Genomic DNA, 27,372 nt, shown 5'->3' with positions numbered 1-27,372 from the left:
TGTTCAGTGATTTTAAAATTGAGTTAAGTCTGTGCGCTACATTAGCGACACATATGGCAGGAGTGGCTTTCTGAGAGAGGGGTGTCTCTTAAGAGTACGCCCAAGTCTCGACTAAGTAATCAGCAAACTGGAGACCACCACAGCTGCATCGACCCCCTTTCTGGTATCATGCATGCAAACCAAGAGCTCCGATCGAGCTCTTGTTAGCGACATGGAAGTCACTTCTGTTAAGTAGAGAAGGAACGCTTTGGATGTGGCAACCGTGCGGCAGAAATCCCGGCTGAGCGCTGCTTTCAGGGATAGTGGAATACTGAATTCGAGCTTGCTTGCATTCATTCATTCATCTTTTTTTTTTCTTCGTGGACAATCATGTTTTTGTTCTTCAGTTTTTTAGTATTGCTCTTTGATTCTATGAATGCACTAGCTTCAGCAGGGAGACCGCTAAGATCAGAGAAAGGTATGGGCTCTTATGGTGATCTTTTACTCTCTCATTCAACTCTGTGCAAGAATGAATGAATTTTCACGCGCAACACGCGCTCTATGAAGACTCTTCGAGTAATAATAAGCTAACTCACTTGACACCTGATTAATTTCGTGGAGTCTTGGAGATGGTAGCTAATTTTATGTAAGTGTAGGCTGACATTATGAATTGTTAAAGAAACTTAAATTGTGTTCCTAGGTTATTCATCAACCCTGTTACCATTATATTTTTCTATTTTAAGTAAAAAAAATTTTCTTCAAAAAGTTTTTTTTTCCTTCAAAAACTCTTCAAGGACAGGTTTAAGTGTTCTCTTTTTCATCATGTTTTATGTTTTTAAGTAGGGAACGATCTTACGGTGTCAACCCTGTTACCATAGTCATTGATAACTAAAGAAACGCAGGTTTTTAAAGAATTATCGACATCGTTGCCTTTGTATTAAGTGTAGTTTCACTATATTGTAATGTCAAATTAAAATGTAAACTGTCAATCCTGTTAGGCTACGTTACAAAGAAGCGCAGTCCAATATTCGATCAATTAGAGGACAATTTGTCTGAAAAATAGTTACAAAAATATTGATAAAATAGTATTGTTACTGAATTTTACTATTCAATCTCTGTTTTCGTTCACAGTGAAACTGCAGCAGTTTGGCACATATGAGATTGTAACTCCGGCCAGAGTGAATGAAGCCGGTGACACACTGCCAACGGGCGTGCATTTCAAGAGGACAAAACGGAGTACCGAGCCAGTTACCGGCAACATCTCCCATCACTGGACCTCTCCGCACGTCTATTATCAAATATCTGCCTTTGGGCAGGACTATTCCCTTAATCTTACACTCGAGTCGGGATTTATTGCGCCAGTTTACACTGTCACGATACTCGGAGCATGCAGTGAAGGTGATAATTCAGAAGAGGGGGAGGAGGAGGAGGACACGGAGTATCAGCACTGTTTTTATAAAGGACATGTGAACGCTGGGCAGGAGCACACTGCAGTCATCAGCCTCTGCTCCGGTTTGGTGAGTTTAATACATGTTTATTGTTAACAATACTTATCTTAATCATAATTTATGCGATACAGGTCGCAGTAAGCTTTCGGAAACTTTGCAAATGTTGCACTTCAGACACTAGTACACATAAAGAGAAGTTTAGCGCGAGTTAGTAGTCGGATATATGCGCACCAATTTTGAGGCAGATCACTTAGAAGGTATATTCGTTCTCAACATATTAAGTCAACGACCAATCGACTATACACAATTACGCTCTGTAAATGATCTAGGTGACGCACACTCATCAGTAGCATAAGCAGCACCACTGTGTGCTGACGTCAATGTCAGTCCATATATGGGACTCAGATACGATATGGGACTCGGATGTCTGTTGATGTGAACGCGAGTTCGCGCCATAGAACCCCGTTACTCACATACACTGCTTTCACTCATCAAAATTAGTCAATGGAACTAATGGGAACTTTTTTTCTCTCGAATCGTTTGTTCCAACCCGATTCACGTGGTCCTTGACATCCAGGTAATGGCAAGTCTTAAACATTAAAACGCGTTTCCCCCCAAACAATTTCTTGTTTCCCAATACAGTTTGTTGCATGCATGATTCAGTTAAGAACCTTTAACTTACACTTAAAAAAAATCTATTTAGGTATATCTTTCATCTGAAAGTGTTTTAGCTTGCTTAATTAAACTGAAATGGAACACAAACTTTTCATAGCTTTCAGACAGGGAAAAGTCAATTTCACACTATCAGGAGCCCTCCAAAAGCAATGCTACAGGTAAAACATCTGCTATAATGATATGCTTTCAAATTATGTGTTTATTGAATGTCATATTTATTTCAAAAAATAATATTGTCACAAGGCATTAGAAGTCCATTCTTTTTAAATGTGCTATCATGACAGTGGTAGGCTTTCATTGAATGTATTGAACTATGGAGGATGTGTGTCCCTAGTTACCTGTCTTTTCAATAAATTTGATGTTTGCAGCCAAGTTTGCTCTTGATTGTCCTCAGGCACCATGGCATCTGATAATATTGGTTTAAAATATCCAGGTCATTTAACAAAACCTCAAAGAGAAAATGTAATGTTTACCCTTTATTCCAATTAAACCTACAAATTGAAGAAACTACTCAAATTCTGACATAACATGATTCATTTGTTGCTTCTTTCATGGTTTGAACCTACAGTATGAAGTCTGGATTACCTACCTAGATAACGCTGTGCCACCGCAATTAGCATAGAGGGTGTGTAACCTGGAGATTATGGTCATATGCCATTTTTAACATTACATTTTCTGCACATGTTTTCTTATTCAGAATCTCAGGCAAAGTTTGGTAAAATAGTCAGGCTAGTTTGTGATGGCCAGTTTGTATCCCTTCATACTCAGGTGTATGCAAATTATTTGTCTAAAATCTGTTTTCTGTAATATAACAACCAGCCTCCAACCTGTTCAATATGTTTCTTCTTGAAGATAAGTAGAGGATTTACCAAAGTGCTTCTCACTGGCTTTTAGGAAATTAAATAATCTTTATGCTTCATAAATGTAGCTGAATGTTCTGATAGTTATCAGTAACATTCTGCATTCATTACCCCCCAGAGGCCAGTGCACTTATATGCATGCAATATAGGTTTACTTTATCACTCAATCGCCCATTTAGGATTTGTAGCCAAGTAAAAAGTTGTATGGACAATTTACAGCCACCCACAGAATGTGTCTATAGACTTCACTGGCCATGGACCAATTTAAACATTGTTGTTATTTGTTTTAGCTTGGCACTTTCAGGTCACCAGAAGGGGAGTTTTTTGTAGAACCCCTTCATAGCTACAATGGTCAACATTATGAAGAAGAACACCTCAAACCTCATGTTGTGTACAGAAAAGATGCCTCAAAAAAGACTGTAGATGATTCGACTACATGTGAAACTTCAGGTAAGTAGCAAGACACCTAACTCTTATCTTTGGAATGGGAAAGATTAAGATTAGATTTGATTTTAAACATTAAAGTAAACCAATGACTGTTATATTCACAACAACGGAACTCCATCGTTTGATATTGTACTGGCAATGCAGTGAATTCACTGCCTCCCAGTGCATTGTACTCAATCTATTCAAGATTAGAAGTGTAAAATTGCCATATTGTTTTTGTATAGTTATGCAAATTGTATATGTAATTGTATATTTAAGGTGACCAGTTGTAATTCTGTAAATCTAAATATGATTATGAATATATGCACAGCACAGCGCCTCTAGAAACGGAAACTGACATGCTATCATAGACGTTCAAATACTCATAGTGCATATTCACAATGCATCCTTCACTTTTCTATTTTTAAATGTCATTGAGTAGAAGTCAGTGGAACAGGAAAAATCATTTTGGAAGTTCTTGGTATCATTCCAATCTTAGTTTGCTGCCACAAAATCCTGTTGACTCTTGCACTTCCTGTGGCCTGAAAATGAGAAAACTCAAGAGGCCCAATACCATGAAAGCCACGTGGTCAGTAGCACTGTAGTAAAGTAATGCCAGTTTAAAATGTTTGTAAATTCATTGTTACAGAAACAATGCACGTGACTTGTATACAGTAAATAGCAAGCAACAACAGCTTTGTTTTTTTGAAATACCCAATTGATATTGTGTTATGTTAAGGAAATGTTTGGCCCCCAAAATTACTGGGAGAAGAACTTTTTTTAGATGGCAAGAGTTTTATTGAAAGCTCCATTGTGGCTTTCTTCTTGTCTAGTGGAATAGGATTTTTATTCCCAGCACACACTTCTTGCAATGTGATTTTTGTGTAAAATTAATTACCCATTGTTTGACGTTGAGTATAAGCACTGGGTTGTGTTTCATTTTTGTGCTATTTTAAGCTTAGGGAAATTAAGACTGTCCAGCTATTACATTTAAGTAGTAATCATAATGAAGCTCTATAAACATCTATTGTGACCTAAGATTTCACTGTCCATAGATGAGAAGTCATTATGCAACTTTTACTATTTTGGCAGGTTGCCAGGCTTACAATAAAACTGTAATTCCGTGCCATACATTAGCATTCAAAAGTTTATGTTTAATGTTTGAGAGTAATTCTCTTATGCTCATCAAGGCTGCATTTATTTGTTAAAAATGACTCACCTGTCTAAAATCCATATTATCATCTAATATAGATCATGATGAACAAGGAGGCTTGGATGCATTATCACTTCTTTATATTTCTTAACATGCATTGTTTTCTTCCTTCAATGCAGGACATAAAGAGCCACACCACAGACACAGGAACAGGAACAGACTGAAGAGAAAGTCACCCTCAAGCTTGTTGTCCAACCTGGAGACTCTTAATTCCAGACTCTTCTCTGCAGCCTTCCCTTCAGAAAACAAGCACAACTCCACTAATGAAAGCAGTGACTCGGAGCCACACCGGAGATCAAAGCGTTTCCTCTCCTACCCCCGTTTTGTTGAAGTCATGGTTGTGGCAGACAGTAAGATGGTGGAACATCATGGAAGCAACCTCCAGCACTACATTCTTACACTGATGTCCATCGTAAGTTCTGCCCAGTTAACAATAGTCTCCTGGGTTGATGGGTTTGTGTCTGTTGCTTTGGGTCTCATGGGGAGATAGACACTTGCACTTACTATTCTCTTATGGGACAGATCATTGGCATGAGGTTAATGTGTCTGACAGACTTGATGAATGTGAATATAAAACAAATAAAACCAGGTATGTTGCATGGACCGCATGCTTTAGATGCTTTTTTGGTTGGAACACACAGGGAGGTTAGATGACCTATATTTTGATCTTGGCAAAGACTGCATTCTCAGCAGGATCTGGCAGCACAAGCTAGTTCTCAATGGCCAAGAAACATTTTTTTTTTTTCAACAGCTGAAGTTAATGTCACATGTTAAACGAGGTCTGTGTGTATTGAAATTCAGAAATCTAAAAATCAAGTCAGCGAATGTAAAAAAACCCCACCCTACTAAGTACTTTCACATTTTGAGTGAGAAATATGTTTTCAGTGGTGTCTCTTTAGTTACATCAAGATGAATGCAAGTGAAGACACAAAATGTCATCTTATAAAGCAAGGGTCTCAAACTGATATTACAGGATCCTACAAGTTACGTGATGTTCTCCAACGGTTATATACAGTACACATATATGAAGTCTCTTATGCTCAGCAAGTCTGCATATTTGATCAAAATACAGTAAAAACTGTAATAATGTAAAATATTATTTCAATTTAAAACAACAATTTTAATACTGTATATATTTAAAAAATTAACATTTCTGTAATGGCAAAGCTGATTTTTTCAGCATTATTATGATGATCATTTACCATCATTGTCACTTTTGATCAATTTAATGCATCCTTGCAGAATAAAAGTCCAATTTCTTACAATCTTACTGACCTCAAACAGTTTTGAACAGTTGTAATATAATAACTGCTGAAACTCTGAGGCTGATAGTTTGATAACCCTGTTGTAAAGTCATTTGAAGCTTTGACAGTGAATTCCAATTGTCTGTGTTCTCTCACTTAGGTTTCCTCCATCTATAAGGATCCCAGCATTGGAAACCTGATTAACATTGTTATTGTGAAGCTGGTCATCATAAAGAATGAGCTGGTAAGAGTTCTGTTTGAGGAAGTGTGGTAATTAATGGTTGCATTACGAGCTCTTTTAAAGTGTACTTAAGCAGATTATTACAGTCAAGCCTTAATTATTTCCATGTGTCTAAATGTAATCGAATGTTCTCGTCTGTCTCTGTTCTTCTACAGGATGGTCCCACTATCTCTTTCAATGCACAAGTCAGTTTGAAAAACTTCTGCATATGGCAGCAGAGTCAGAACCATCCGGATGACAGCCATCACTCACATCATGACACCGCCATTCTAATCACAAGGTAAAAACCATTTTTATGGGATGCTTTAGAGTTTGCATATTTCTTTACCTAGTCTTATTGCTCACAGCTGTTGTAGAATACAGAACATACAATAAGTCTAGTTGTGTGATGTTTTGTGGCTTCTCTCCACAGTGTGGTGTCAGTGCCATTCATGTGGCAACACAGAAACGGCATACTTGGTGTGAACATTGAAACTGGCAAAAATCTGTTTAATATAATTGATTTGAGTAACGAAGTGATTATTTTTGGTGGTACAATTACTTGGGTCATTCTTTTCAAGGCTATGAGTGCAGAAAGAAGAAACCAGTGCGCAGCAAAGACACAAATGCAAGATAAAAGTGTATCTGAATTTGTGACGCCTTATCCTTTTTTCGTTTTTAGGCAGGACATCTGTCGAGCACGGGACAAGTGTGACACTTTAGGTAAATCATCTTTGTTTGAAAATGGTGATTATGATTGCACTTATGTTGACAATGAGAATGATTTTGATGGCAGTGATGAGAATGACAACAACAGCTATGAATAATATTTTTCCTTTAGTTTTGCCCATAACCACTGTGTTCTCTCATGCTCAGGTCTTGCTGAGCTGGGTACAGTTTGTGATCCCTACAGAAGTTGCAGTATTAATGAGGATAATGGACTCAGTACTGCGTTCACCATTGCTCATGAGCTTGGCCATGTGTGAGTACTGTTTTTATGAAATGTTTCTCTTTGTAAATGTGTGTGTACTTTCCTCCTTTGAAATGAATGCCAATGGAGTTCAGTTTTTGTTATCTAGCACAATGACAGTCATGCATTTTTAAGTTTTAAATGTGACCTAAGTGTCCAAATACTTTTTGGGCTGTAACGTCTCCCGAATTATCCTCAAATGCTCTTGTCACATTGACATTGGCTTGAGAGGTGCTTTTATTATACCCAGAACTAAATTGTCTTTGTAAATCATTTATGCACTGTTGTGTTCTATATTTTTTAAGTACTGCTTTTAAAAAACTCCACTTCTTCAAGGTCCACAAGTTTCTCAGGCCTCTCTACTACAGTTTTTCCTTAGATGTGTTTCTTTTATTTTGGTATATTTTGGGAAGATGCCTTTGCCTTTTGTACAGCTCGATAACAGTGTGTCTGTGTCTGATATGCAACTTCTCAAGGTCTTGTTCATCACTGCAGAAATAACTTTTTAGCTTAATAGACTCTTGGAGGTAAATTATCTAAATAAATTATGTCATGGCATATACACTGATCTCATGATGGTCAAGTATATTAAAACAAACATTCTGTCAGTGTCTCTCTGTACCTATTTTAGTCATAGCTTGCCGAAAATCTTTATTAGAAGGCTAACATGTTGTGGCAAATGCATCTACACCTAAATTTAGCATGTACAGTCATATGAAAATGACCTTTAAATGCCTTTAAATGAACTCCCTTTTTGAATTCCACTCTTATCCGTTGGCATCAGTGTCGTGCGCTTGAGTGGGATTTAGTCCTGGTGCTGTTCAATGCTATGCGGCGGGTACCACATCTCTCCGCTACGGCCGTCACAGAATCTGCTCATGGGATTATTACTTTCCTTACTAATGGCCGACTGTTATGAGATTTTTAATATTGCCAGTATTGCAAGCAATATCTTGAGAGCAGGGTGGCATATGGTCTATTAATGCTGATATAAATAAAACTATTTATTGATGACAAATGAAAAAAATGTTACTGAACTAAAATGAGCACATATTTTACACTGTTCTTATTAAATATTTACTAAAATAATGAATAAATATTGTTCCTTTATGGTTTGGGATATTTCATTGCACAGACTCACTTCCCCTATTTTTACATTTAGGTTACCTTAGCCATTATGTACAGTAAAGTAATTTGTTATCTGTTCTAATCCCGAAATGAAAATCCATTCCTCATGCTGTACATCATAATGCTGCAAAGCTTAAAATGTAATTGTAGCATTGATTTTAGTTTAATTTGTTTACTTTTTATTTATAGTCCTGAGTGTTTTAACATCAGCTATATATATATATATATATATATATATATATATATATATATATATATATATAGCTGATGTTAAAACACTCATACATTAAATATAAAAAAATTTACATAATAATTGCCCAGCTATATATATATATATATATAGCTGGGCAATTATTATGTAAATGTTAAATATTTATTGTGCAAATAATGATACATATAGAGTTGTGTATGTTTTTGTGTATGTGTATGTGTATTTATTTATTTATACACACTTTTTTTATATATATGTAAGAAAAATTGACCAGCTTGACAGAAAATACATTGAAAAAATTATTATTATTTTTTTTCATTCAGAGATTGCTAGGAAAATTCAGTTACAAAGAATTGCAAAGAAACATTGAATTAATCATGAAATTTTGAAGTAGAAGACTGGTCAGTCTTACAGCTATTGTGTGGATCAGTTTCAGAGTACATGTGTCCTGAACCTGCTCATCATCTTGTCCTGTGTGTGTGTGTGTGTGTGTGTGTGTGTTTTCAATTATGCTCTCAGGTTCAACATGCCTCACGATGACAGTAACAAATGCAAGGAGGATGGAGTGAAGAACCAGCAACATGTGATGGCCCCTACGCTCAACTATTACACCAATCCATGGATGTGGTCCAAATGTAGCCGGAAATACATCACAGAGTTTCTCGAGTATGTAAACCTGTGATGTTGGCTTGAACTCTCTGTTTTGCACTCCACATGTCCAGTGTCAACATTAATTTGCTTTCTTCTAAACATACTCAATTGAAATGGAAACAATGTCATCAGTAGCAAATGGAACAGATTCATTTTTTTGCTCTTTTTTTGTCTTCAGTCACTCACTAAGAACATTTCTGTTGTTTGTGTCTAGTTTGTTTTGTTTTTCTTCAACTCATTTGTTTATCATTTCTCATTAGCACAGGGTATGGTGAGTGCTTGCTCGATGAGCCAGTTTCTAGGCCATACAGTTTGTCCAAGCAGCTGCCTGGACAGATATACAGTGTCAATAAACAATGTGAGCTGATATTTGGGCCTGGGACACAGGTGTGCCCATATATGGTGAGAAGATCCCTCAGGGAGTTGCACAACATACTGACATAGACGTCCTCTACTGTGTATTATCTGCTGTTTAACATTATTCATAAAAAAAAAACACGAAGAGAGTCTGTAATAGAGCTTGTTAGTAATATCAAAGTGACATTCAAAGCATGCTACATGTGCAGAAAAAAATCAGGCATCAGTGCAAATGCTGTGTGTGAGTGTTTAAGAGTTGTTAAGCTAACAGTAAGTGTTTGGATGGTGTGCAGACACAGTGCAGGAGGTTGTGGTGCACCAGTCCAGAAGGAGTTCAGCGTGGCTGTCGGACCCAACACATGCCATGGGCCGATGGGACCGAGTGTTCTCCAGGAAAGGCAAGCACTTCAGTATATCAAATTGGAAAATAATGAGAAAAATGTTGTTTAGACCACAACAAACTCCAAAATATCTTCTGTGTTAAATGACATGAGTGAGGTTTTGGGGTGAACTGTCTCTTTAAAAAAAGATTTACGTAACATTTTCTATTATGAAGAAATAATACACTTGGCTGGTCGCTTGAGATGGCTGTACAATATGTGATTTGTGTGTAGGTCCAACAGATATTTTTTGCAGTTGCAAAGCAGATGAAAAGCAGATTCATCAGTGCATCTTCAAACACATTTTTCCTCCAAATAGCGACCAAATCACGTGCACTCTGACACTCGTCCTCACTAATTGATGCTTTCTCTGTTTTACAATGTTTCCCAGATTGTTATCTCAAGTCAGATTTACATAGTGGTAGTTATAGTGAATGTCAGTCTCATGACCTCCATATGAAAAGCATTGCAGATGACATCACAAAAGGGCAATTTTACATGGTTGCCAGGTATCTCAGCATTGAATTGCTGCCATGCATTGTTTTTCTTTGAAAATCATAAATCCTTTCAGTGTGGAATCATGCAGCTTGATGTATCTAGATCTCTTGCAGCTTGTTTTGATTTTCACACTGGGACCAGCCATGATATGTGGATTGTCTCGTAATCATTGGTTGAAATTGTTTTACATTTAAGCTTTGCATCCCCCAACTTGACCCATGTGCAGGTGGAAGGCGTTTACCAAGTGGAGTAAACTTTTCCTTGAAAGTTCACTTTGGCAAGCTGTTTTTAACTCCCAAAACAAAGAGATGCTTGACAAGGGTTTTGAGTGAAACAAAACACACTTTGAATTTTCATGTTGTCTGTGTATTAATATCATTCCTTTGTCATTCTAGTCGGTGGACTTTATAACAAACAGGCTGCATTGACTGATTCTGCAATGATCTCATCTTTTCTGTGTTTGCTTCTCGTTTGCAGCACTGTAAACATGGCCTGTGCATCCATAAAGAGCATGAATCTGTTCAATTAGATGGTGCCTGGGGTGTCTGGAGTCCCTTTGGCACATGCTCAAGGACCTGCGGAGGGGGAATCAAGATCGCTGTGCGTGATTGCAACCGACCCGTGTAAGCTGCAGCTCTTTGTAGTCTTGCATCCTCACTGGACTGTGAATTAGCACCAGGTTTCTTAATGTTCCTGGAAAAATGATAGCATCACAGCCATCCTCAAGAAGAATATTCTTCAACAGAGAATGTATACCTAATACACATGAGTAAACAGCAGGAAATTTAAATTTCTAAGAAAGCATTTATAGTTGGCATTTATATTAATTTTTTCTCAATATGACTATGTGCTCTGTTTATGTGTATTTATGACATTTAGGCCCAGAAGTGGGGGGAAGTATTGTGTTGGACGCAGAATGAAATTCCGTTCCTGCAACTCTGAGCCATGTTCCAAGCAAAAGAAAGACTTCAGGGAGGAACAGTGTGCCAACTTTGATGGGCGACACTTCAACATCAATGGTCTACCTCCAAATGTCCGCTGGGTGCCAAAGTATAGTGGAAGTAAGGTTTTAGTCCAATGATTGCAAATGGCACAAATTCAAGGGAGAGTTCACTCAAAAATGAACTTTTTGTCATTAATTTCTCACCGTCATGTTGGTCCAAACCATTATGACCTTATTCTATGGAAAACAAAATACTAGGTTTTGAAAAAAAATAACAGGTCTTTTTCAAACAATAAAAGATCAAGTGACCATGTGTGTTAAACTCCGAAAATATGACCAATGTCTGTTGCTTCTGCTTTTCTTCCATATATCTTCCATATGTGTTACACTGAAAAAAATTATCATTAGAAATATATATAAAAAAACTAAAATGAAAATATAACAATAAACGATAATTCTAAATATTATTAAATACTGTATTAATAAATAAATAGATTTGCATGCAGATTTCTCACTTGATGTTTTCCAGTAATTTCTGCTCATATGCCCTCAATGTTTGTTGAGGATGTCCCTATAGAATAAGTTTCTTAATTGTTTAAGTTCTAACTGATTGTTAAACCAATATATAATTGCTTTCAGCATGTATTAACCCATATAAAAAAAAAATTCCCCAGAGTTCCCTCATTATTTGAAACATGGTGGAGACAATAATTTCAAAGGTTCCATACTTTAAAAAAAATGTTAATTACCAAACCCAATTACATTTTAATTACCTAGGGAATAGTGTAGTACAATAGCTTTGATGAGAAACATACTATCAATGTCCTAAATACAGTAAGTCTGAAGTCACACTGTACTAACTCTTTCTCATGGCTCTGTGTGCTGTAGTTCTGATGAAGGATCGCTGTAAGCTGTTCTGTCGTGTGGCAGGCAATACAGCTTACTACCAACTCAGGGACAGAGTTATTGATGGCACGCAGTGTGGACCTGACACCAACGATATCTGTGTGCAAGGCCTGTGCAGGGTGGGTGCTTTTGTGTGTATGTATGGTGTGAAAATGCACCTCAAATCAATTAATTTCCTGCAGAATTTAAAGAGATAGTCCTGTGTAATCCTGTTGAAGGGTCCTTTGAATTAATTCCACATCCTGTTTCTATAGCAAGCAGGATGTGACCACGTGTTGAACTCCAAGGCCAGGAGAGATAAGTGTGGAGTGTGTGGTGGAGATAACTCATCTTGCAAGACTGTGGCAGGAACATTCAACATAGTGCATTATGGTAGGTGACACAAGTCAAAAGTTTAGTGAGGTTCAGATCAGTTTTTTTTTTCATGTTAATCAAAGTAACTCAGAGTAGCTTTATTCTTCAGGTCCACGCAGTTCAACCCAATTACAGACTAAAAGAACAATAATATTTACTGTATGTTAATCATTTTGGAAGAGCATTTTATTGATTTCTGCTTTTTTCTAGGTTACAATGTTGTGGTACGAATTCCCAGCGGTGCTAGAAACATAGATGTGAGACAACACAGCTATTCAGGGAAACCAGAGGACGATAACTACCTCGGTAAGGCAACAAATTATATTAGACGTTAAATACAAAAGCATATGATTGTTTTTTTTTTTGTCTAGTTTTTTTCAGTTTTAGTTCAATGGTGGTTCAGAGGATTTAAATAAAACTTGACAATGTAATAATAAATATTAGAGATGCACTGATAATTGTGGCCAATACGGATGTCGAAAATTATTTTCATGTTATATTTAAACTATATAATATTTTGTTTACTTAAAAAATAAAACTTAAAAACCTATATTTCTATAAAATACTAAATGCGACAATTGCTTTGAACAACATCATAATGTAAAGTATGAAAATGGATGGTCATTTTAATGTTTGATTTTAAGATAAAATTGCATTTAAAAAATGTATAAGTTTAATTATTTAAAGATTTGCTTTAATTAAACATTAGATGTTGGCAAAAATTGACAAATTTGTATATAATTAAATATCCTACTTTTGAAAATAAATGTTAATAATTTCTGAAAAACATCTGATTTTGAATTCATGAACAATCCTAATATAAAATGAATCTTATGTATTTGCTTTGATGTGCTATAAATTAACCAATGTCAAGATTTAACTTAAGCTTTTCAAGAGGCTTTGGCAAAAGTTTTCATAGACGTTTTTGTGTTAATGCTTCTCTACAAACCTGTGGCCATATGTGCTGCTTTCAGCAGATTATGGAGCTGTGCTTGTGTGTTTATTGATATCTTTGCATGCCTATGTTTATTTGGCTCATATGTGTGTGTTTATGTATGAGGAACAAGGGTTGGCCGGTGTAATATGTGAAGCAGCGAGAAAAGTAACTACATGATCACATTAGTGTGCATATTTGAAGCATACTGACTTCAGCAGAGCAAGACGTGGCCTTTTCACAGAAAACTGGATTTCTTTACCCCGATTAGCCTAATCTGACTGTATATGAAAATGTTTTATTCCTTAGGTCATGCAGGTCTTGTTGTGATCCTGTCACATGCCTGAATACATATTAACTTTTTGTGCTTGAACATATATAAAGCATGCATGTTGTTTCATTTTTGTTTTGCAGCCTTGTCCAACGGCCGTGGAGAATACTTACTCAATGGAGATTTTGTAGTCAGTATGTTTAAAAGGGAAGTCAGAGTAGGGAATGCTGTTATTGAATACAGTGGCTCTGACCATGTTGTTGAGAGAATCAACTGCACTGACCGCATAGAGGAGGAGATTATTATCCAGGTAATATGGCTTCAGTGAATTCAATTTGAACTTTTATGTTGTCTTACATTGTGGAATATTGCAACTTCATATTTAAAGAACGTGTCAATCATTTTGGAACTCTTTGTAACATCACTCTTTTGGTCTATATGTGATCTTTTCCAACTAGGTGCTATCCGTAGGTAGCCTCTTCAACCCTGACGTCAGGTATTCCTACAATATTCCTATAGAGGACAAACCTCAGCAGTTTTTCTGGGATGCGTTCGGCCCATGGCAGGATTGCAGTCTTTTGTGCCAAGGTGGGTGTGAAAGCAGCAACAAATATTTTTTTTGTGAAACAGTTGCCAGAAATGTCAGTTTAGAATTTGGTAAACTTGAACCAGACGTTTTAATGCTGACGGGGTCATCCAGTTTGGTGTTTCTTGGAAATTTGGAGAATACAATGAGGAACTTTCTTTTTTCTTCCTTTGTCTAGATCACAAACATGTGTTTGAACTTGTGTATGTCTTGTGCTGTATGTTATGTGCATCAGGAGAGCGCAAGAGGAAGATCACGTGCAGTCGTGAGTCGGATCGAGTGGTTGTGTCTGATCAGCGGTGCAATGGCTCTCCCAAACCAGCTGTGATCTCTGAGCCATGCAACACAGACTGTGAACTCAGGTACATGTCCACATTGACTAGTTTTATAAACTTTTAGTGTCTTGTTTAACCAAATTATACACTAACGTAGGGCTGCACAATTAATCAAATTTCTAATCGCAATAAAAATGTATGGATACCACAATTACGGAATCGTTCAGAGCTCCAATTAATCATTTAAAGTCCACTTATGTTATTCTGTCTGCTTAAGATGGATTTTTTTCATTCTACATGTTATCTTAGGGATTTTTTCCTATTGTTTTAATTTTAGTTTTAATTCTAATCAAATTTTAACTTTTTTATAATTCAAAGAAGAAACAAATCCGATTGTATACTTAATACTATAGAAAAGCACAAAAAGTTTTTCAGTTAGACTGTTTTCAGCTTGTTTATTTTCATAAAAGAATGCAGCATTCAATTGCATCAAACAATGGGTTTATAACATCTGTCGATTTAAATATCGATATAAATATCGATTTAAATATTGAATAATTGACAATTATAATTTTGTCATAATCGCGCAGCCCTACACTAACGTTAAAAAGTTTGGAGTTAGTGAGAGAGAGAGAGTGTGTGTGTGTGTGTATGTGTGTCTGAAGGAAATTGTGACCCGTGCTGGCAAAATTTGTTGGAATGCGCACTGGCTAATTTTGAGCTACAGGCAGAAAAAAAAAAAATATATAGATTTTAATCGATTTGAGGTTTTCACAAAAAATCTGTTCATTAAGCTCTCGTCTAGCAATCCCAGTGCTCCAAATAATAAGTGTAGATGTTTAATTACCTTTATTTGTAAATTTTCCTTTTCTCCGCTTGTTTCTCACGCTGATTGTCATCTGAAGATCGCGCATAAAGGCGCTTCCGACTGCCCGCGATCCCGATGAATATACACATATACACGGAATTACAGTATTTAAGTGTTTACGCAAACATAAAATTTATGTTTTAAGTGGATGTTTGGAAAAACCCTGTTGGGGAAAAACATCTGATATTGCTTTGGTACCTTCAGAAAACTTTAACTTGACTTTGCTGACTCTATCGACATTAAACGGGCGTAGCACATTCGTTTTCGTCCGATTGCAACAAATCATACATCATTTTGAATGTCTCTTAATGGAGAATGTAATAATAAAATAACTCATTTTTGACAATTTGCTAATTTTGCTAGCAAAGTTCACTGTTGTTACTTTTATTCAGCAAAAGCACAACACATTTATCAATAATAAATTATTAGGATAAGTAAAGGATATTATTAGGATATTATCATTAGGATATTAAGTAAAGATCATGTTCTATGAAGAAATTTTGTAAATTTCCTACTGTAAATATATAAAAACAAAAAGGCGATTTTCTCAGTTCTCTTACGGGTTTGGAACGACATGAGGGTGAGTCATTAATAACATAATTTTCATTTTTGGCTGAACTAACACTTTAAAATAAATAAAAATAGAACAGTTGTTTTAAATAGTATTAATATTTTGGTTTTACTGTTTTTTTAATCAAATAAATGCAGCCTTGGTGAGCAAAACATTAAACAGCCTTAACCAAAATGTTGAATGATAGTTTGTTTGTATCTATTAATATAAAAGCAACATTGTGTTACATTTCTTCAATTTACAGGTGGCAGGTTGTTCGCAAAAGCGAGTGTTCAGCCGTATGTGGCCTGGGTTTCCGTACTTTGTACATTTACTGCATCAAACAGAGCAGGTTAGATGGGAAAACCCAGAAGGTTGACGACTGGTATTGCAGCGGCCAGCGCAAGCCTGAAGACAAGGAGGTGTGCCATGGAGAGTGCAACCCTCGTGGATGGGAGTACTCCCTCTGGTCCGAGGTGCAAAAAAAACTCATTGGTCTCAAATCAGCTCTTGTTGAACATATTGCTGGTAAAAATGTGAACTGTATATTTTTGACATATAACTTACCACCAGAATGTTTTTCTTGGTTATCTAGTGCTCCAGGAGCTGTGGAGGAGGAACACGCCGTAGGAGTGCAGTTTGTGGAAAGTCAGCAGAAACTGATGACGAAAGCAAGTGCAACCAACAAGAAAAGCTCATAGTCCAGCCTTGTAATGACTTCCTGTGTCCTCAATGGAAAACTGGAGACTGGTCTGAGGTAATCACTGACCAATGCATCCCTTAAAAATATGGGCAGCATCCAATTTAATCTGGATTTATGCAGACTATGCTTAAACCTTCAAAGTAAAAAATGTAGTCGTCCACCGCGACTTATCCTAATGCTAATTTGGAATTCGTTTTGTAGTGTTTAGTGACATGTGGCAAGGGCTATAAGCACCGTCAGACTTGGTGTCAGTTTGGAGAAGAGCGTTTGGATGACCGTTTCTGTGACTCATCCAAACCAGAGCCGGTACAGGCCTGCCAGCAGCAAGAATGTGCATCCTGGCAGGTGGGACCCTGGGGACAGGTGAGAGAAACTGTTTATTTCATTGCTGTGAATAAAACATTGTTTTGGGGTGTCAGCTATTACATGAAGTATATTTGATGCTTATGCCTGTGAAATGGAAATTAAATGCAATATAATTTCCAGGAGTCAGTGCAGTCGTAGATATTGTATACAGATTATTACAGCTGCAGTGTGGGTGGTAAGCAACCACAACAATTTTACAAGGTTAGGGACCAGACAAAGAACAGAATTTGGTATTTCTGTGCCGGTGTGTAACACATGGAAAACAAACAACTATGCTGTTTTATAAGGTCTGTGGATCCTTGAAAGGTTTAAAAATGTGTTTCATTTGCTTTTCAAAATTCAAGGCCATGAAATTCTGAAGCATCTCGGAGAAAAATGTTTTAAATATTGTTCACAGAGGTCCTACTTTTGTTGATTGAAAGATTTGCTTCTCTTTAGGCAGCCGACTTAATAGGACTCTGAATTAAAGATGCTGTGCTGCATGTACTTTAATAAAATGCCAGCAGAGCAAATTTAAAGCTTTTTGTTGGCAATCAGCACTCATCTGGTGTTTTTTGTTTGTTTTTTGTCAGCTGTGCATGAAAATCAGTAATCAACATTCAATGGTGCAATAGACTCTGCTGCTTTAAAACATCTGTTGTGAATGTGCATTTTTTTATATCTTGTACTGCCTTTGCAAAGGAGATAAGACTTAAATGATAACCATGTTGAATACTCAAGAAGTTTTACATCTGTTTTCTATTTTAATATATTTAAAAAATACCTTTTGTTTTATAATGGCAACTCTGAATTTTCAGCAGCATAACGGCAGACTTCAGTGTCACATGATCTTTTAGAATTCCTTCTTATATACTAAATTTGTGCTTAAAAACATTTATGATTATGATGATTATTATTAACGTTAAAAACAGTTGCGTAAATATGTTGTCGAGATTGGTTGTTATTGTTTGTTTTCTTTCAAGATTCTTAGATGAACAGAAAGGCTATTTGTAGGCTATTGCCAATCATACAGTTCAGCAGAATGTGGCGTAAAATCTTTTTTTGTTGTAAAATTTTACTTAAATGATTGCATACAGCACGTGAATATCATCCATTCATGGATCATCTGTTTTCTATCCACTTGAGCAGTTTATGGCTGTCTTTAGAAATGCAAATTGTTTGTTTCCAGAGATCTCCTAGAGGGGAATCACACAATTTGTAACATTTGTATGGGCAAATTATCTTTAAATCCTAAAGTATGACAGAGATTAGTCATAACTCTTGCATAGATTAAGCAATCATGATAAATACATGTTTGAGGTGCTTTACTGAAGCATATGCAATCTAGCTGCAAGTGCCGCCACACGTGCTTGACCTTGTTGCAGTCAAGTCAGCGATGAGATTACAAAAAAAGAAGAAAGGTGGACAAATTAATGGCCCACGTCCCAGGTTGCCCATGTGGGTGCTTATCACAGCAGTGCTGATCTGATGCCAACAGGCAAATGGTGAACATCTTATTCTCTTTGGTAAATCATAGGCATTACTATGTACCACTAAATGGGATACTGGCCCTAACTGACCTCCCTCTTTATTTGTGTGTGTAGTGTACCACCACATGCGGCCCGGGCTATCAGATGAGAGCTGTGAAGTGTGTGGTTGGCTCAAACGGCTCTTTCATGGATGACTCTGAATGTAATGCAGCAACACGTCCAACCCACACTCAGGTAGGAGCATTGATCTCTAACATTCATACTGACTCCTAATAATTTCTCTGTTTCTCAGCATTGATTGTGAACTAAGAAATATGTTCGTTTTACATAATTAAAGACTGAAAACTATAAAGGGCTGAATCAGTCTTCCTGGTTGAGTTTGCTGTATGCTTAATGATATGAAAGAGCGAGAAGCCAGTGTGGGGGTTAAAAGTTGCTTTTATTAACTAAACCACAACACAATTAAGAAACCTTAGCAGATTATGTGTTTTCCTTTACTGCAAACACTGTTTTGCCATGAAATAGACATGATTTGTGATACATTAATGGGATAGTCCTCCCAAAAATGAAAGTTTTAAACATTTTAAAGACATTTTGGACCATACAACAGTAGCCATTGACTTCCATACTTCAATTTTTTCCATACTATGGAAGTTAGTGACTACTAGCAATTGTTAAAGTTTTGAAACAACTTAAGGGGAATAAATGATTACACAATTTTCTTTTAGGGGTGAACTGAATGTTTTGTTTGCATTTTATACATTGTTATTTACTTAGTTGTCTCTTAGGTATGCACGAGTATCATTTTACTAATTATTTTAACACCATCCTGGAATGAGAAACTGGAAAATAGAAAAGAATGTGCGTGCAGGTATAGCCTGAAAGGCAGGAAGGAAGTTTCCCAAACAGCATATGTATGACCTTCACTCAATAAGGCCTTGATTGAAGGAAGAAACACACACACACACACACACACACACACACACACACACGTCATGGCAATTGGTACAACTTCACAAATTTCTTTAGTGAAGTAATTTTTGTGGTTGAATCAGTGTTTTGAATCAGTTTACTTCAATGAATTAGCCAAATAGGTACACAAATCTATTTAATAATTATTGATTTATCTGAATCTGAATTATTTTTCTCTCTCTCCTTTTCTCTCTCTCCTTTTCTCTCTCTCTCTCTCTCTCTCTCTCTCTCTCTCTATATATATATATAAGTACAGTATTTTTAATAATTTAATCATTGACAACTGGAAAGATTAAAGAAATACTTTGGTCAAACAGTGTGGGAAACATGTATGTGTGTGTACCTTTAACTTGCTTGTTTGCATGTGTTTTTTTTTTTTTTCAGGTTGAGCTGTTATGGTTATAACTTATATGTCTAAATAGTTCCACTACAGATTTATATTTAATAGTTATTTAAGTTCATTTGTAGTAATCTGGATCTTAATTTTATTTACTTAACAATCTGCACATACCTGCAAAATTACATTTACCCCATTCCCTCTCCCCCCGTGTAATGGTGCTGCAGAGCTGGAGTGGCAGCATGCTGTGTTTTACAGAGTATTTTATGAACTATCCTAAGGCATTGTTTTTATAGAGCTTCATTTTCACATGGTTGTTAAGAGATAAAAGAAAGAGCCCTTTATTCTCACCATCAGTATATATAATATATATCTACAAATTACTACAATTATTGCAAAAATAAATATAATTTCCAAGCGCTTTAGTAATAATAATATATTGGCAAAACAGATTTAGTAAATGATCAGTGTGCATTTGTGTTTTGTCCTGAGTAATGTAACCAATCACAGACATATCTTTTTCTCCATAAAATGCACTGCACACATCTGTATATTTGGGTTGAATTGTTCTAGAAAAGTGTTGTAAATACAACTTAACCACTGAATTTCTGGTTGTGTCTTCTCTTGGAAGGCCAAACAGAGTAGTTTTGCTTTCACAAGGAAACACACAGCTACTCCACAACAAGCGGGAACACTTTTTTTGTGTGAAAACTTGGGCGGCGTTATCCAAATTTTCCCACACAGTGACATATAGGGCCGTGTTTGAACGAGACGTTTCGGGGGGTGTGGTTGACTCTTAACTTTTATAAAGAATATCTCTTTGGATTTTAGACTCGAGAGTCTTTGCAACTTTACAGATCTTCGTTATGCACCAAGAGCTTGTAACACTCTAAAGAGAAAGGAAAAATGTATATCACAACATATGACTCCTGTAATACAGTACTATCTCTGTTCTAAACGGGTGATTTTTTACTTCTGATTTAACTTCTCGATAATTCTATCATGCAATTTGAGTGCTTAACTTAATGGTATATTTAATTTAAACGTGCAAATATAGGTTTACTTCATTGCTATCACACAGTAAAAGAGTGTGTTCAGAGATAATTACGCCATTTACTGTTTATACATGCTGATATGTATGTGACAAGCTGGCACAAATATATTTTGTGTTACATGAATGAATTAAATTATGAAGAAGGACTGGAGATGGATTCAAACTGTAGATGCATTTACTTTGCATTATAAGCCTTCTACACATTCAAGTGGTGGGAACAGAATCGACTTTGGCAAAAAGTGGTGGGGACATGTCCCAACCATCCCACCCATGAATAACGCCTATGAGTAAATTGTTGTTATGTAGGAAAATAGTTAATTATGCTATACAGTCTTTATACAAAACTATTTGACCACAGAATGTTGTGATTGGCCAGTCAAGAGTCAGGTATTTCAGAGAGATATGTAAAATGATTGGTGAAGGCAGAAACCGAGGGGGTTAAGTGGAGGTAGTTTGTTTGCTTCCTCCAAACAAGAAAGCAGGAGGGCCCCTGGTTTTAAATCCTCTATTTGCCATAAGACACACTGACCCAGAACAAGTGATTACATCCAGTCGAGAATAAATCAAGCACACTAGCTCCAGCCCTATAGAGTCAGGGATCTCCATTATTAAAAAATTGATTGTTCTTCCCCACTTTCTCCCTTTCATAGGACTGTGAACTCTCACAGTGCCCTGTCACTCATCCTGTTGCCCCAGAGACCAAAGTGATATCACATCCTGGTCATAAAACACAGTGGCGCTTTGGATCTTGGACACAGGTACATTCTTGATAATGTGATGTATATGAATTATTAGTAGTACTTATTATGCTAGACGCTGTAGCGGGTTCTTTAGATATCCTAAAATAGTTGCTCTTTACAACAGTGCAGTGCCACCTGTGGGAAGGGCAAGCGGATGCGTTACGTGAGTTGCCGTGACCAGCAGGGTGGAGTAGCAGAGGAATCAGCCTGCTCCCATCTTCCAAAACCTCCTGCTAGTGAGATTTGCTCCATGGTGGCATGCGGACAGTGGAAGGTGCTGGAATGGACTGCGGTAAATAAAATTTACCTTTTTTATTTGAATGTAATGTTCTGATTATTTTTTAAATTTTATTATTTGCCTAACTTTTCGATTATTAAAATGTTAGTTTAGAGTTGAAAAATTAACCTGATGATCATTTTATCTAGCATAATTTAAAATTGTTTTTGTATTTCAAAGGAAGCAGGAAATCTGACCTTTTATACAGAGAATTCCTATAGTCAGCGTCACATTTTGTCACCTATTTAGCTACATAGAAATAGTGCATAATATGAAATATTCTTATTTATTTATATATGCATAAATGTATGCATATTTCAAAATGCTAAAATGTTTTTTTTTGGACCCCACTCTATTTATTCAGTAAATATTTGCAATTTTATCATTCCATGGGGTTAGCCAACATTCTTTCAAGACTGGAAGTATTTGTATTTTCATTCACAGCTGTTCTATAGTCTGTCATAGACTGACCTTGATCATTCTGGTGTTCAGAGCTGGTTACTGTTGTAATTGGAAACTGATGAGAGTTAATTTTGTGTGCAGATGGGGTTCGGTGTGCATACTGGTCACATTTATACAGGAAGAAAATAAATGACTATAGAGTAACTGGATTGCTTTAGCCAATGTCCTCCTGCCTTAAGCTTTTAAATTGAGACTTTCCGATATCTGATATAAATGAAAAAGTCAAGAAAGCTAAACTAAGGGGACTATTTTTCTTTCTTTTTCAATTTAAGTAATAGTTCATATCAAAATACAAATTCTGCCAATACATAGCTTGGCAGTCATTTTAAGGCTCAAATTAAGTGTGGTAGGTTATCCTCTTAATATATGGTGTTATTGTTCAGTGTGTTTCTGTATAATTATGTATTTGGTGTGTGTATTTACAGTATTTATTTGTATTTACAGTGCTCTGTATCCTGTGGTCAGGGTACAACTACACGGCAAGCAGTGTGCATGAACATCAGCGATCAAGTTGTGGATATGAGTGAGTGTGACCCAGATGATCAACCAGCAACAGAGCAGGAGTGTGCCATGCCCCAGTGTCCGTCTCGCTCCAGCGACCACGGCGGCTTTTTACCTAATCCTGATTCTCGGAAAAAAACGGTTCCCACTGGACAAACTGACCGTAACAGAGCTCATCAATGGAGGACTGGACCATGGGGGGCGGTAAGTACCTCAGAAGTTGGATTTACTCCAAAACTCTTTCTGATAAATCCTGCTGTTTCCTTTTATGATATCAGTTTAAATAGTCTCTAGAATTCAAAGAACAGCTAAATGTTGTGCAACAGTTGGGAAGCTCTTCCTTTTTGTCTTAAAGTAGGTAACTGTAGACCTTTTGAAAAGTGCTTCCTTTATAGCTATATATAATTTGCATCCTTCCAAATGATGGTAGTCATGAGGAATTGAATGATTCCGTTTCCACATATTAAGGATTTTATTCATGATATATTTAAAATTTTATGATCCAATAGTAATCATCCATCCATCTGGTTTAGTTACAAGGTAATGCATTTATTAAGCATTTCTCTAAAATGTCCAAACTTGATGCAGTGCGGTGCGACAACAAATCCCTTAAAGTAAACTGATGCCTCGTTCTATTTATGATGTACTGACACAAATGATTTGCAGTGGTCACTTTGATGCGTCCAGTGTAGAGAGCCTCAACTGTTGCATGCAGGGCAGTCATTTTATTTTCTTATAGTCTCATTTTCGTCTGTGAAAAAATGTTGTTGACGAACAATATGATAAAAATGATCCCTCACCTAAATTAACACTGCACTGAACACTGGAATAACGGCTGCTGAAAATTCAGCTCTGCATCACAGGAATAAATAAAATGTTTAAATGTATTAAAAAATAATTAAAAATATATATTTTTTTACATTTTAATAATATTTCACAATAATCTTTTAATAATAATAATAAATAAAAATATTTTTTCGATGTTTCGGATTAAATGTATGCAGCCTTAGTGAGCATAAGAGATTCATTTCAAAAACATTTAATAAACCGACCACAAACCTTTGAACAGTAATTTATATGGTAGTGAATTCAAAACAACATAAATTCACTTTTAATTATTGTTTATGTATTGTTTTTGCCGTTCTGTGTTTCTCTCATAACATTTAATGATGACTGTTCATAACACATCTAAAACATTATTTCTTTTGCCATAATAGTTAAATCATGAGTGCATGAAACAAAATGTCATTCAGCTTCAGCATTTCAAAAAAAAAACATGCTGCTTGATTCCCAGTCATAATCTTTCCCATCAAAGTTGTCAGTGTTGGTCGGTGTTTATGTATTGACGTATATTTTCTGTCAAGGCTAATGGGATGTGAAATTGGTCCATTGAGAATGTGCTGGCTAGTGTTTGTGATTATGTGGGAGGTGTGTGTGTGTGGCCCTTCTCTCATTATGTAGCTTCTGTTCATCTTTCACATCTCTCAGTGTTCAAGTACCTGTGCTGGAGGATTCCAGAGGCGTGTGGTGGTGTGTCAGGATGAGAATGGCTACCCTGCCAACAGCTGTGATGAAATCACTCAACCCATAGAGCAGCGCTCCTGTGAGTCCGGCCCCTGCCCTCAGTGGTTCTATGGCAGCTGGGGTGAGGTAAGATGCTCTGAATTGAATTGAATTAAATTGAATTTGTTTTATTGCATTTAAAAATATATGCATACTACTGCTGAAAAGTTTGAGGTCAGTAAGATTTGTTTCAAGAAATTAATAGAAATTTATATTTTTATATTATATTTGGAAAGGACACATTAAAATGTTTAAAAGTGACAGAAAATTCATTCATAATATCACAATATCATATCAAAGATTTCTAATTCAAATATGGGTAACACTTTACAATAAGGTTCATTAGTTAACATTAGTAAACTACTTTAGTTAACATGAACTAAGAATGAACAATAGTTCTACAGCATTTATTATTCTACAATGCATTATTAAAATCAAAAGTTGTGCTTGTTAACATTAGTTAACACACTGTGAATTAACATGAACTAACAACTGTATTCTCATTAACTACCATTAACAAAGATTAATCAATACTTGTAAAAAATGTACTGTTCATTGTTCGTTCATGTTAGTTGATGCATCAACTAATATTAACTAGTGGAACCTTATTGTAAAATCCTACCCAAACATGTTCTTTTGAATTTTCTATTCTATATATAAAAAATATATATATATATATATATATATATATATATATATATATATATATATATATATATGAGCAACAAATTAGCATATTAGAATGATTACAAAGGATCATGTGAGATTGAAGACTGGAATAATTTATCAATGCCATCACAGATATAAATTACATTTTGAAATGTACGTATAAAATAAAGAAAAAATATCTACCCTAAAGTTTGAATTGGTGTATGCATGTAGATGCTATCCAGTATCTAAGTAAGACTAAGTAAGAAGGTTTTGGTCACATTACACAATTTCCATTTTAATCACACTTTTACATTTTTAATCAGATTTACAAACTCATTCAAATGTGTTTTGTATCTGATTTGTAGATTTCTTGCATTAAGGTCAATATAAAATTTGTTTGCAATTCAGAAAAAAAAACATATAAAAGGTTTGATAGGTCAAGACATCTTATTTTGTCTATTTGAACGAAGCTTTAGAAATGTCCTTACACTGGAAAACTGTCATTTTGACATTATATTTGGGATCCAAACTGTCTTTAAAAGATGTACTACAGAAAAATTATATCTGTTAATTAAACAAGACGTCCACTCTTTCCTTTCTCTCACCCATACTCTGTTCTTGCCTCCCTAGTGTTCAAAATCCTGCGGAGGAGGGATAAAGACCCGGTTGGTCGCTTGTCAGCGGCCCAACGGGGCGCGCTTAAACGATCTAAGCTGTGAAATTCTTGACAAACCACCCGACCGAGAACAGTGCAATACTCAGCCCTGCTCTATTAACCCTTACTGGAGCACAGAACAATGGAGCTCGGTACCCTCGTAACTATTTTAACTTTCTCCCTTCATATGCTCTCATCCTCACAACATGCCACGTGTTTCTTTACACTCAAGACATGAAGAAAACAAACTGAAACTATGATGGTTTGATCTTTGAGTAAGCAAATAACTGGTTTGAACCTTTGCGGCTTATTGGTGAGTTTCGGTTGCACTTAAAGATCCACCAAACATGCAGTTAAATATTGTTTTAGAGTTTTATTTCCTGACTGAAAAAGTGAGCATCTCTTTGGTTGATGTGTTTGTTTAAATGCTGTTTTGTTAGATTTTTTTCCCTATTTAATTTTCTATGTTAGGTTTCTTTTGCCTGACGCAGCTGTACTTTGGATAAATACAAATCATTGTGACGCTCTCTGTTGTTGCTTGTGTTCAAAACACAGTACAGTTGTATATAGTATTTGAAACATGGGCAGCAACACTTGCTCCACTCTAGAGCTGAAACATCTGGCCACAGGTGGTTTACTTTATTATATTGAAACTATCTCCCTGTGTTTTTTTATAGCTCTTCATAATTCATTTCTCATGAATAAGTTTTTTTGTTGTTGTTGTTTTCAACCATACCTCACATGAACTCAGCTAGCCATTGACCTTTTTCAAATTCATCATGGTGCTTTTTCAGTACAAGGGAGACTTTATGTGAAAATCTGTGTATAGTCGCTATATTTTTGTATATTTAAGGTAACTTACAGAAGTACATTTTTAAGTAAATATGAAAGTTGTGACATAAACAAAAATCAGATGTAGTTTTGTGTCATTATATGTCTGGTGATTTGTTCCGTGATTGTAATATTTTTCTACTTTTTTACAACATCAGTATTATTTCAGTTTTGTGTCTTAAGAAACATAAACCATGTTCTTACATAATGTGTAAAATTTTGTATTGCATTGTATTTCCCTCAGACCCAGGGAAGGCCAGTTTTTTTTTTTTTTTTTACTTGTTGGCCAGTTACTTGTGTCTACCTCATCCTCCATGAAGACATACGTCTTCAATCTGCTTTGTATTTACAACCATTCACTGCTTAATTGGATCTCTAATCTCTCATGGATATAGTAGTATTTATTTAAAGAATCGTACAGTGATGTTATTTCCCAACACAAGAAATGGCACAAATAATTATAAAATATCCATTCTAAGTATGGTTTATTAGATTATAAATAATCTATTAACACTGATGGAATGCAATCCAATATCTCTCCTAAAAACTACTTTTCATGGGGGGTACTTACTTTTTCACAGCACTGTATTTATAATTTTTTTTATTTCTTTCCAAAGATGCTGTGGTGCTATAGTGTCTATGGTGCTCTTTCATGACATGGTCTGTTAATGTACCTGGACTGAAAATGAAGCGGTTTAAATCAAATGGCAGTATTAATGAAGTTGTGCATGTACATTTCTGTATATAATTGTATGTATTTGTATTTATTTCTGCTGCCATATGTTTGTCCATATTTGTTTGAACTTGCTATTGATGATGGTCAAATTAAACACAAAGTTATTCA

General features: G+C 35.9%; 1 protein-coding gene across 1 annotated transcript; it reads left to right on the top strand.

Annotated features, from left to right (window-relative positions):
• adamts9 (ADAM metallopeptidase with thrombospondin type 1 motif, 9) lies at positions 1–27,372 on the top strand. The gene is made up of 28 exons (XM_026221417.1): positions 1–457; positions 1,111–1,496; positions 3,253–3,412; positions 4,721–5,013; positions 6,006–6,089; positions 6,242–6,366; positions 6,748–6,788; positions 6,942–7,047; positions 8,894–9,040; positions 9,286–9,427; positions 9,676–9,780; positions 10,738–10,883; positions 11,140–11,321; positions 12,092–12,228; positions 12,364–12,481; positions 12,674–12,769; positions 13,812–13,978; positions 14,127–14,256; positions 14,490–14,616; positions 16,213–16,423; positions 16,543–16,704; positions 16,852–17,013; positions 18,600–18,719; positions 21,499–21,606; positions 21,713–21,880; positions 22,772–23,032; positions 24,317–24,478; positions 25,673–27,372. The coding sequence occupies exons 1-28, from the start codon at positions 370–372 to the stop codon at positions 25,859–25,861; spliced, it is 4,323 nt and encodes a 1,440-aa protein (XP_026077202.1). The 5' UTR covers positions 1–369; the 3' UTR covers positions 25,862–27,372.

Source organism: Carassius auratus, chromosome 36, assembly GCF_003368295.1.
Source record: "Carassius auratus strain Wakin chromosome 36, ASM336829v1, whole genome shotgun sequence".
In the NCBI taxonomy this organism is placed as follows: domain Eukaryota; kingdom Metazoa; phylum Chordata; class Actinopteri; order Cypriniformes; family Cyprinidae; genus Carassius; species Carassius auratus.
This window is presented reverse-complemented; position numbering and strand designations above follow the sequence as displayed.

What these genes read in the sequence shown, in the direction of transcription:
- adamts9 (XM_026221417.1), top strand. Translation starts at nt 370, where the DNA reads ATGTTTTTGTTCTTCAGTTTTTTAGTATTGCTCTTTGATTCTATGAAT. An exon ending in ATTCAACATAGTGCATTATG is followed by an intron (nt 12,482 to 12,673) that starts GTAGGTGACACA and finishes GCTTTTTTCTAG; the next exon opens with GTTACAATGTTGTGGTACGA. An exon ending in AGTACTCCCTCTGGTCCGAG is followed by an intron (nt 16,424 to 16,542) that starts GTGCAAAAAAAA and finishes TTGGTTATCTAG; the next exon opens with TGCTCCAGGAGCTGTGGAGG.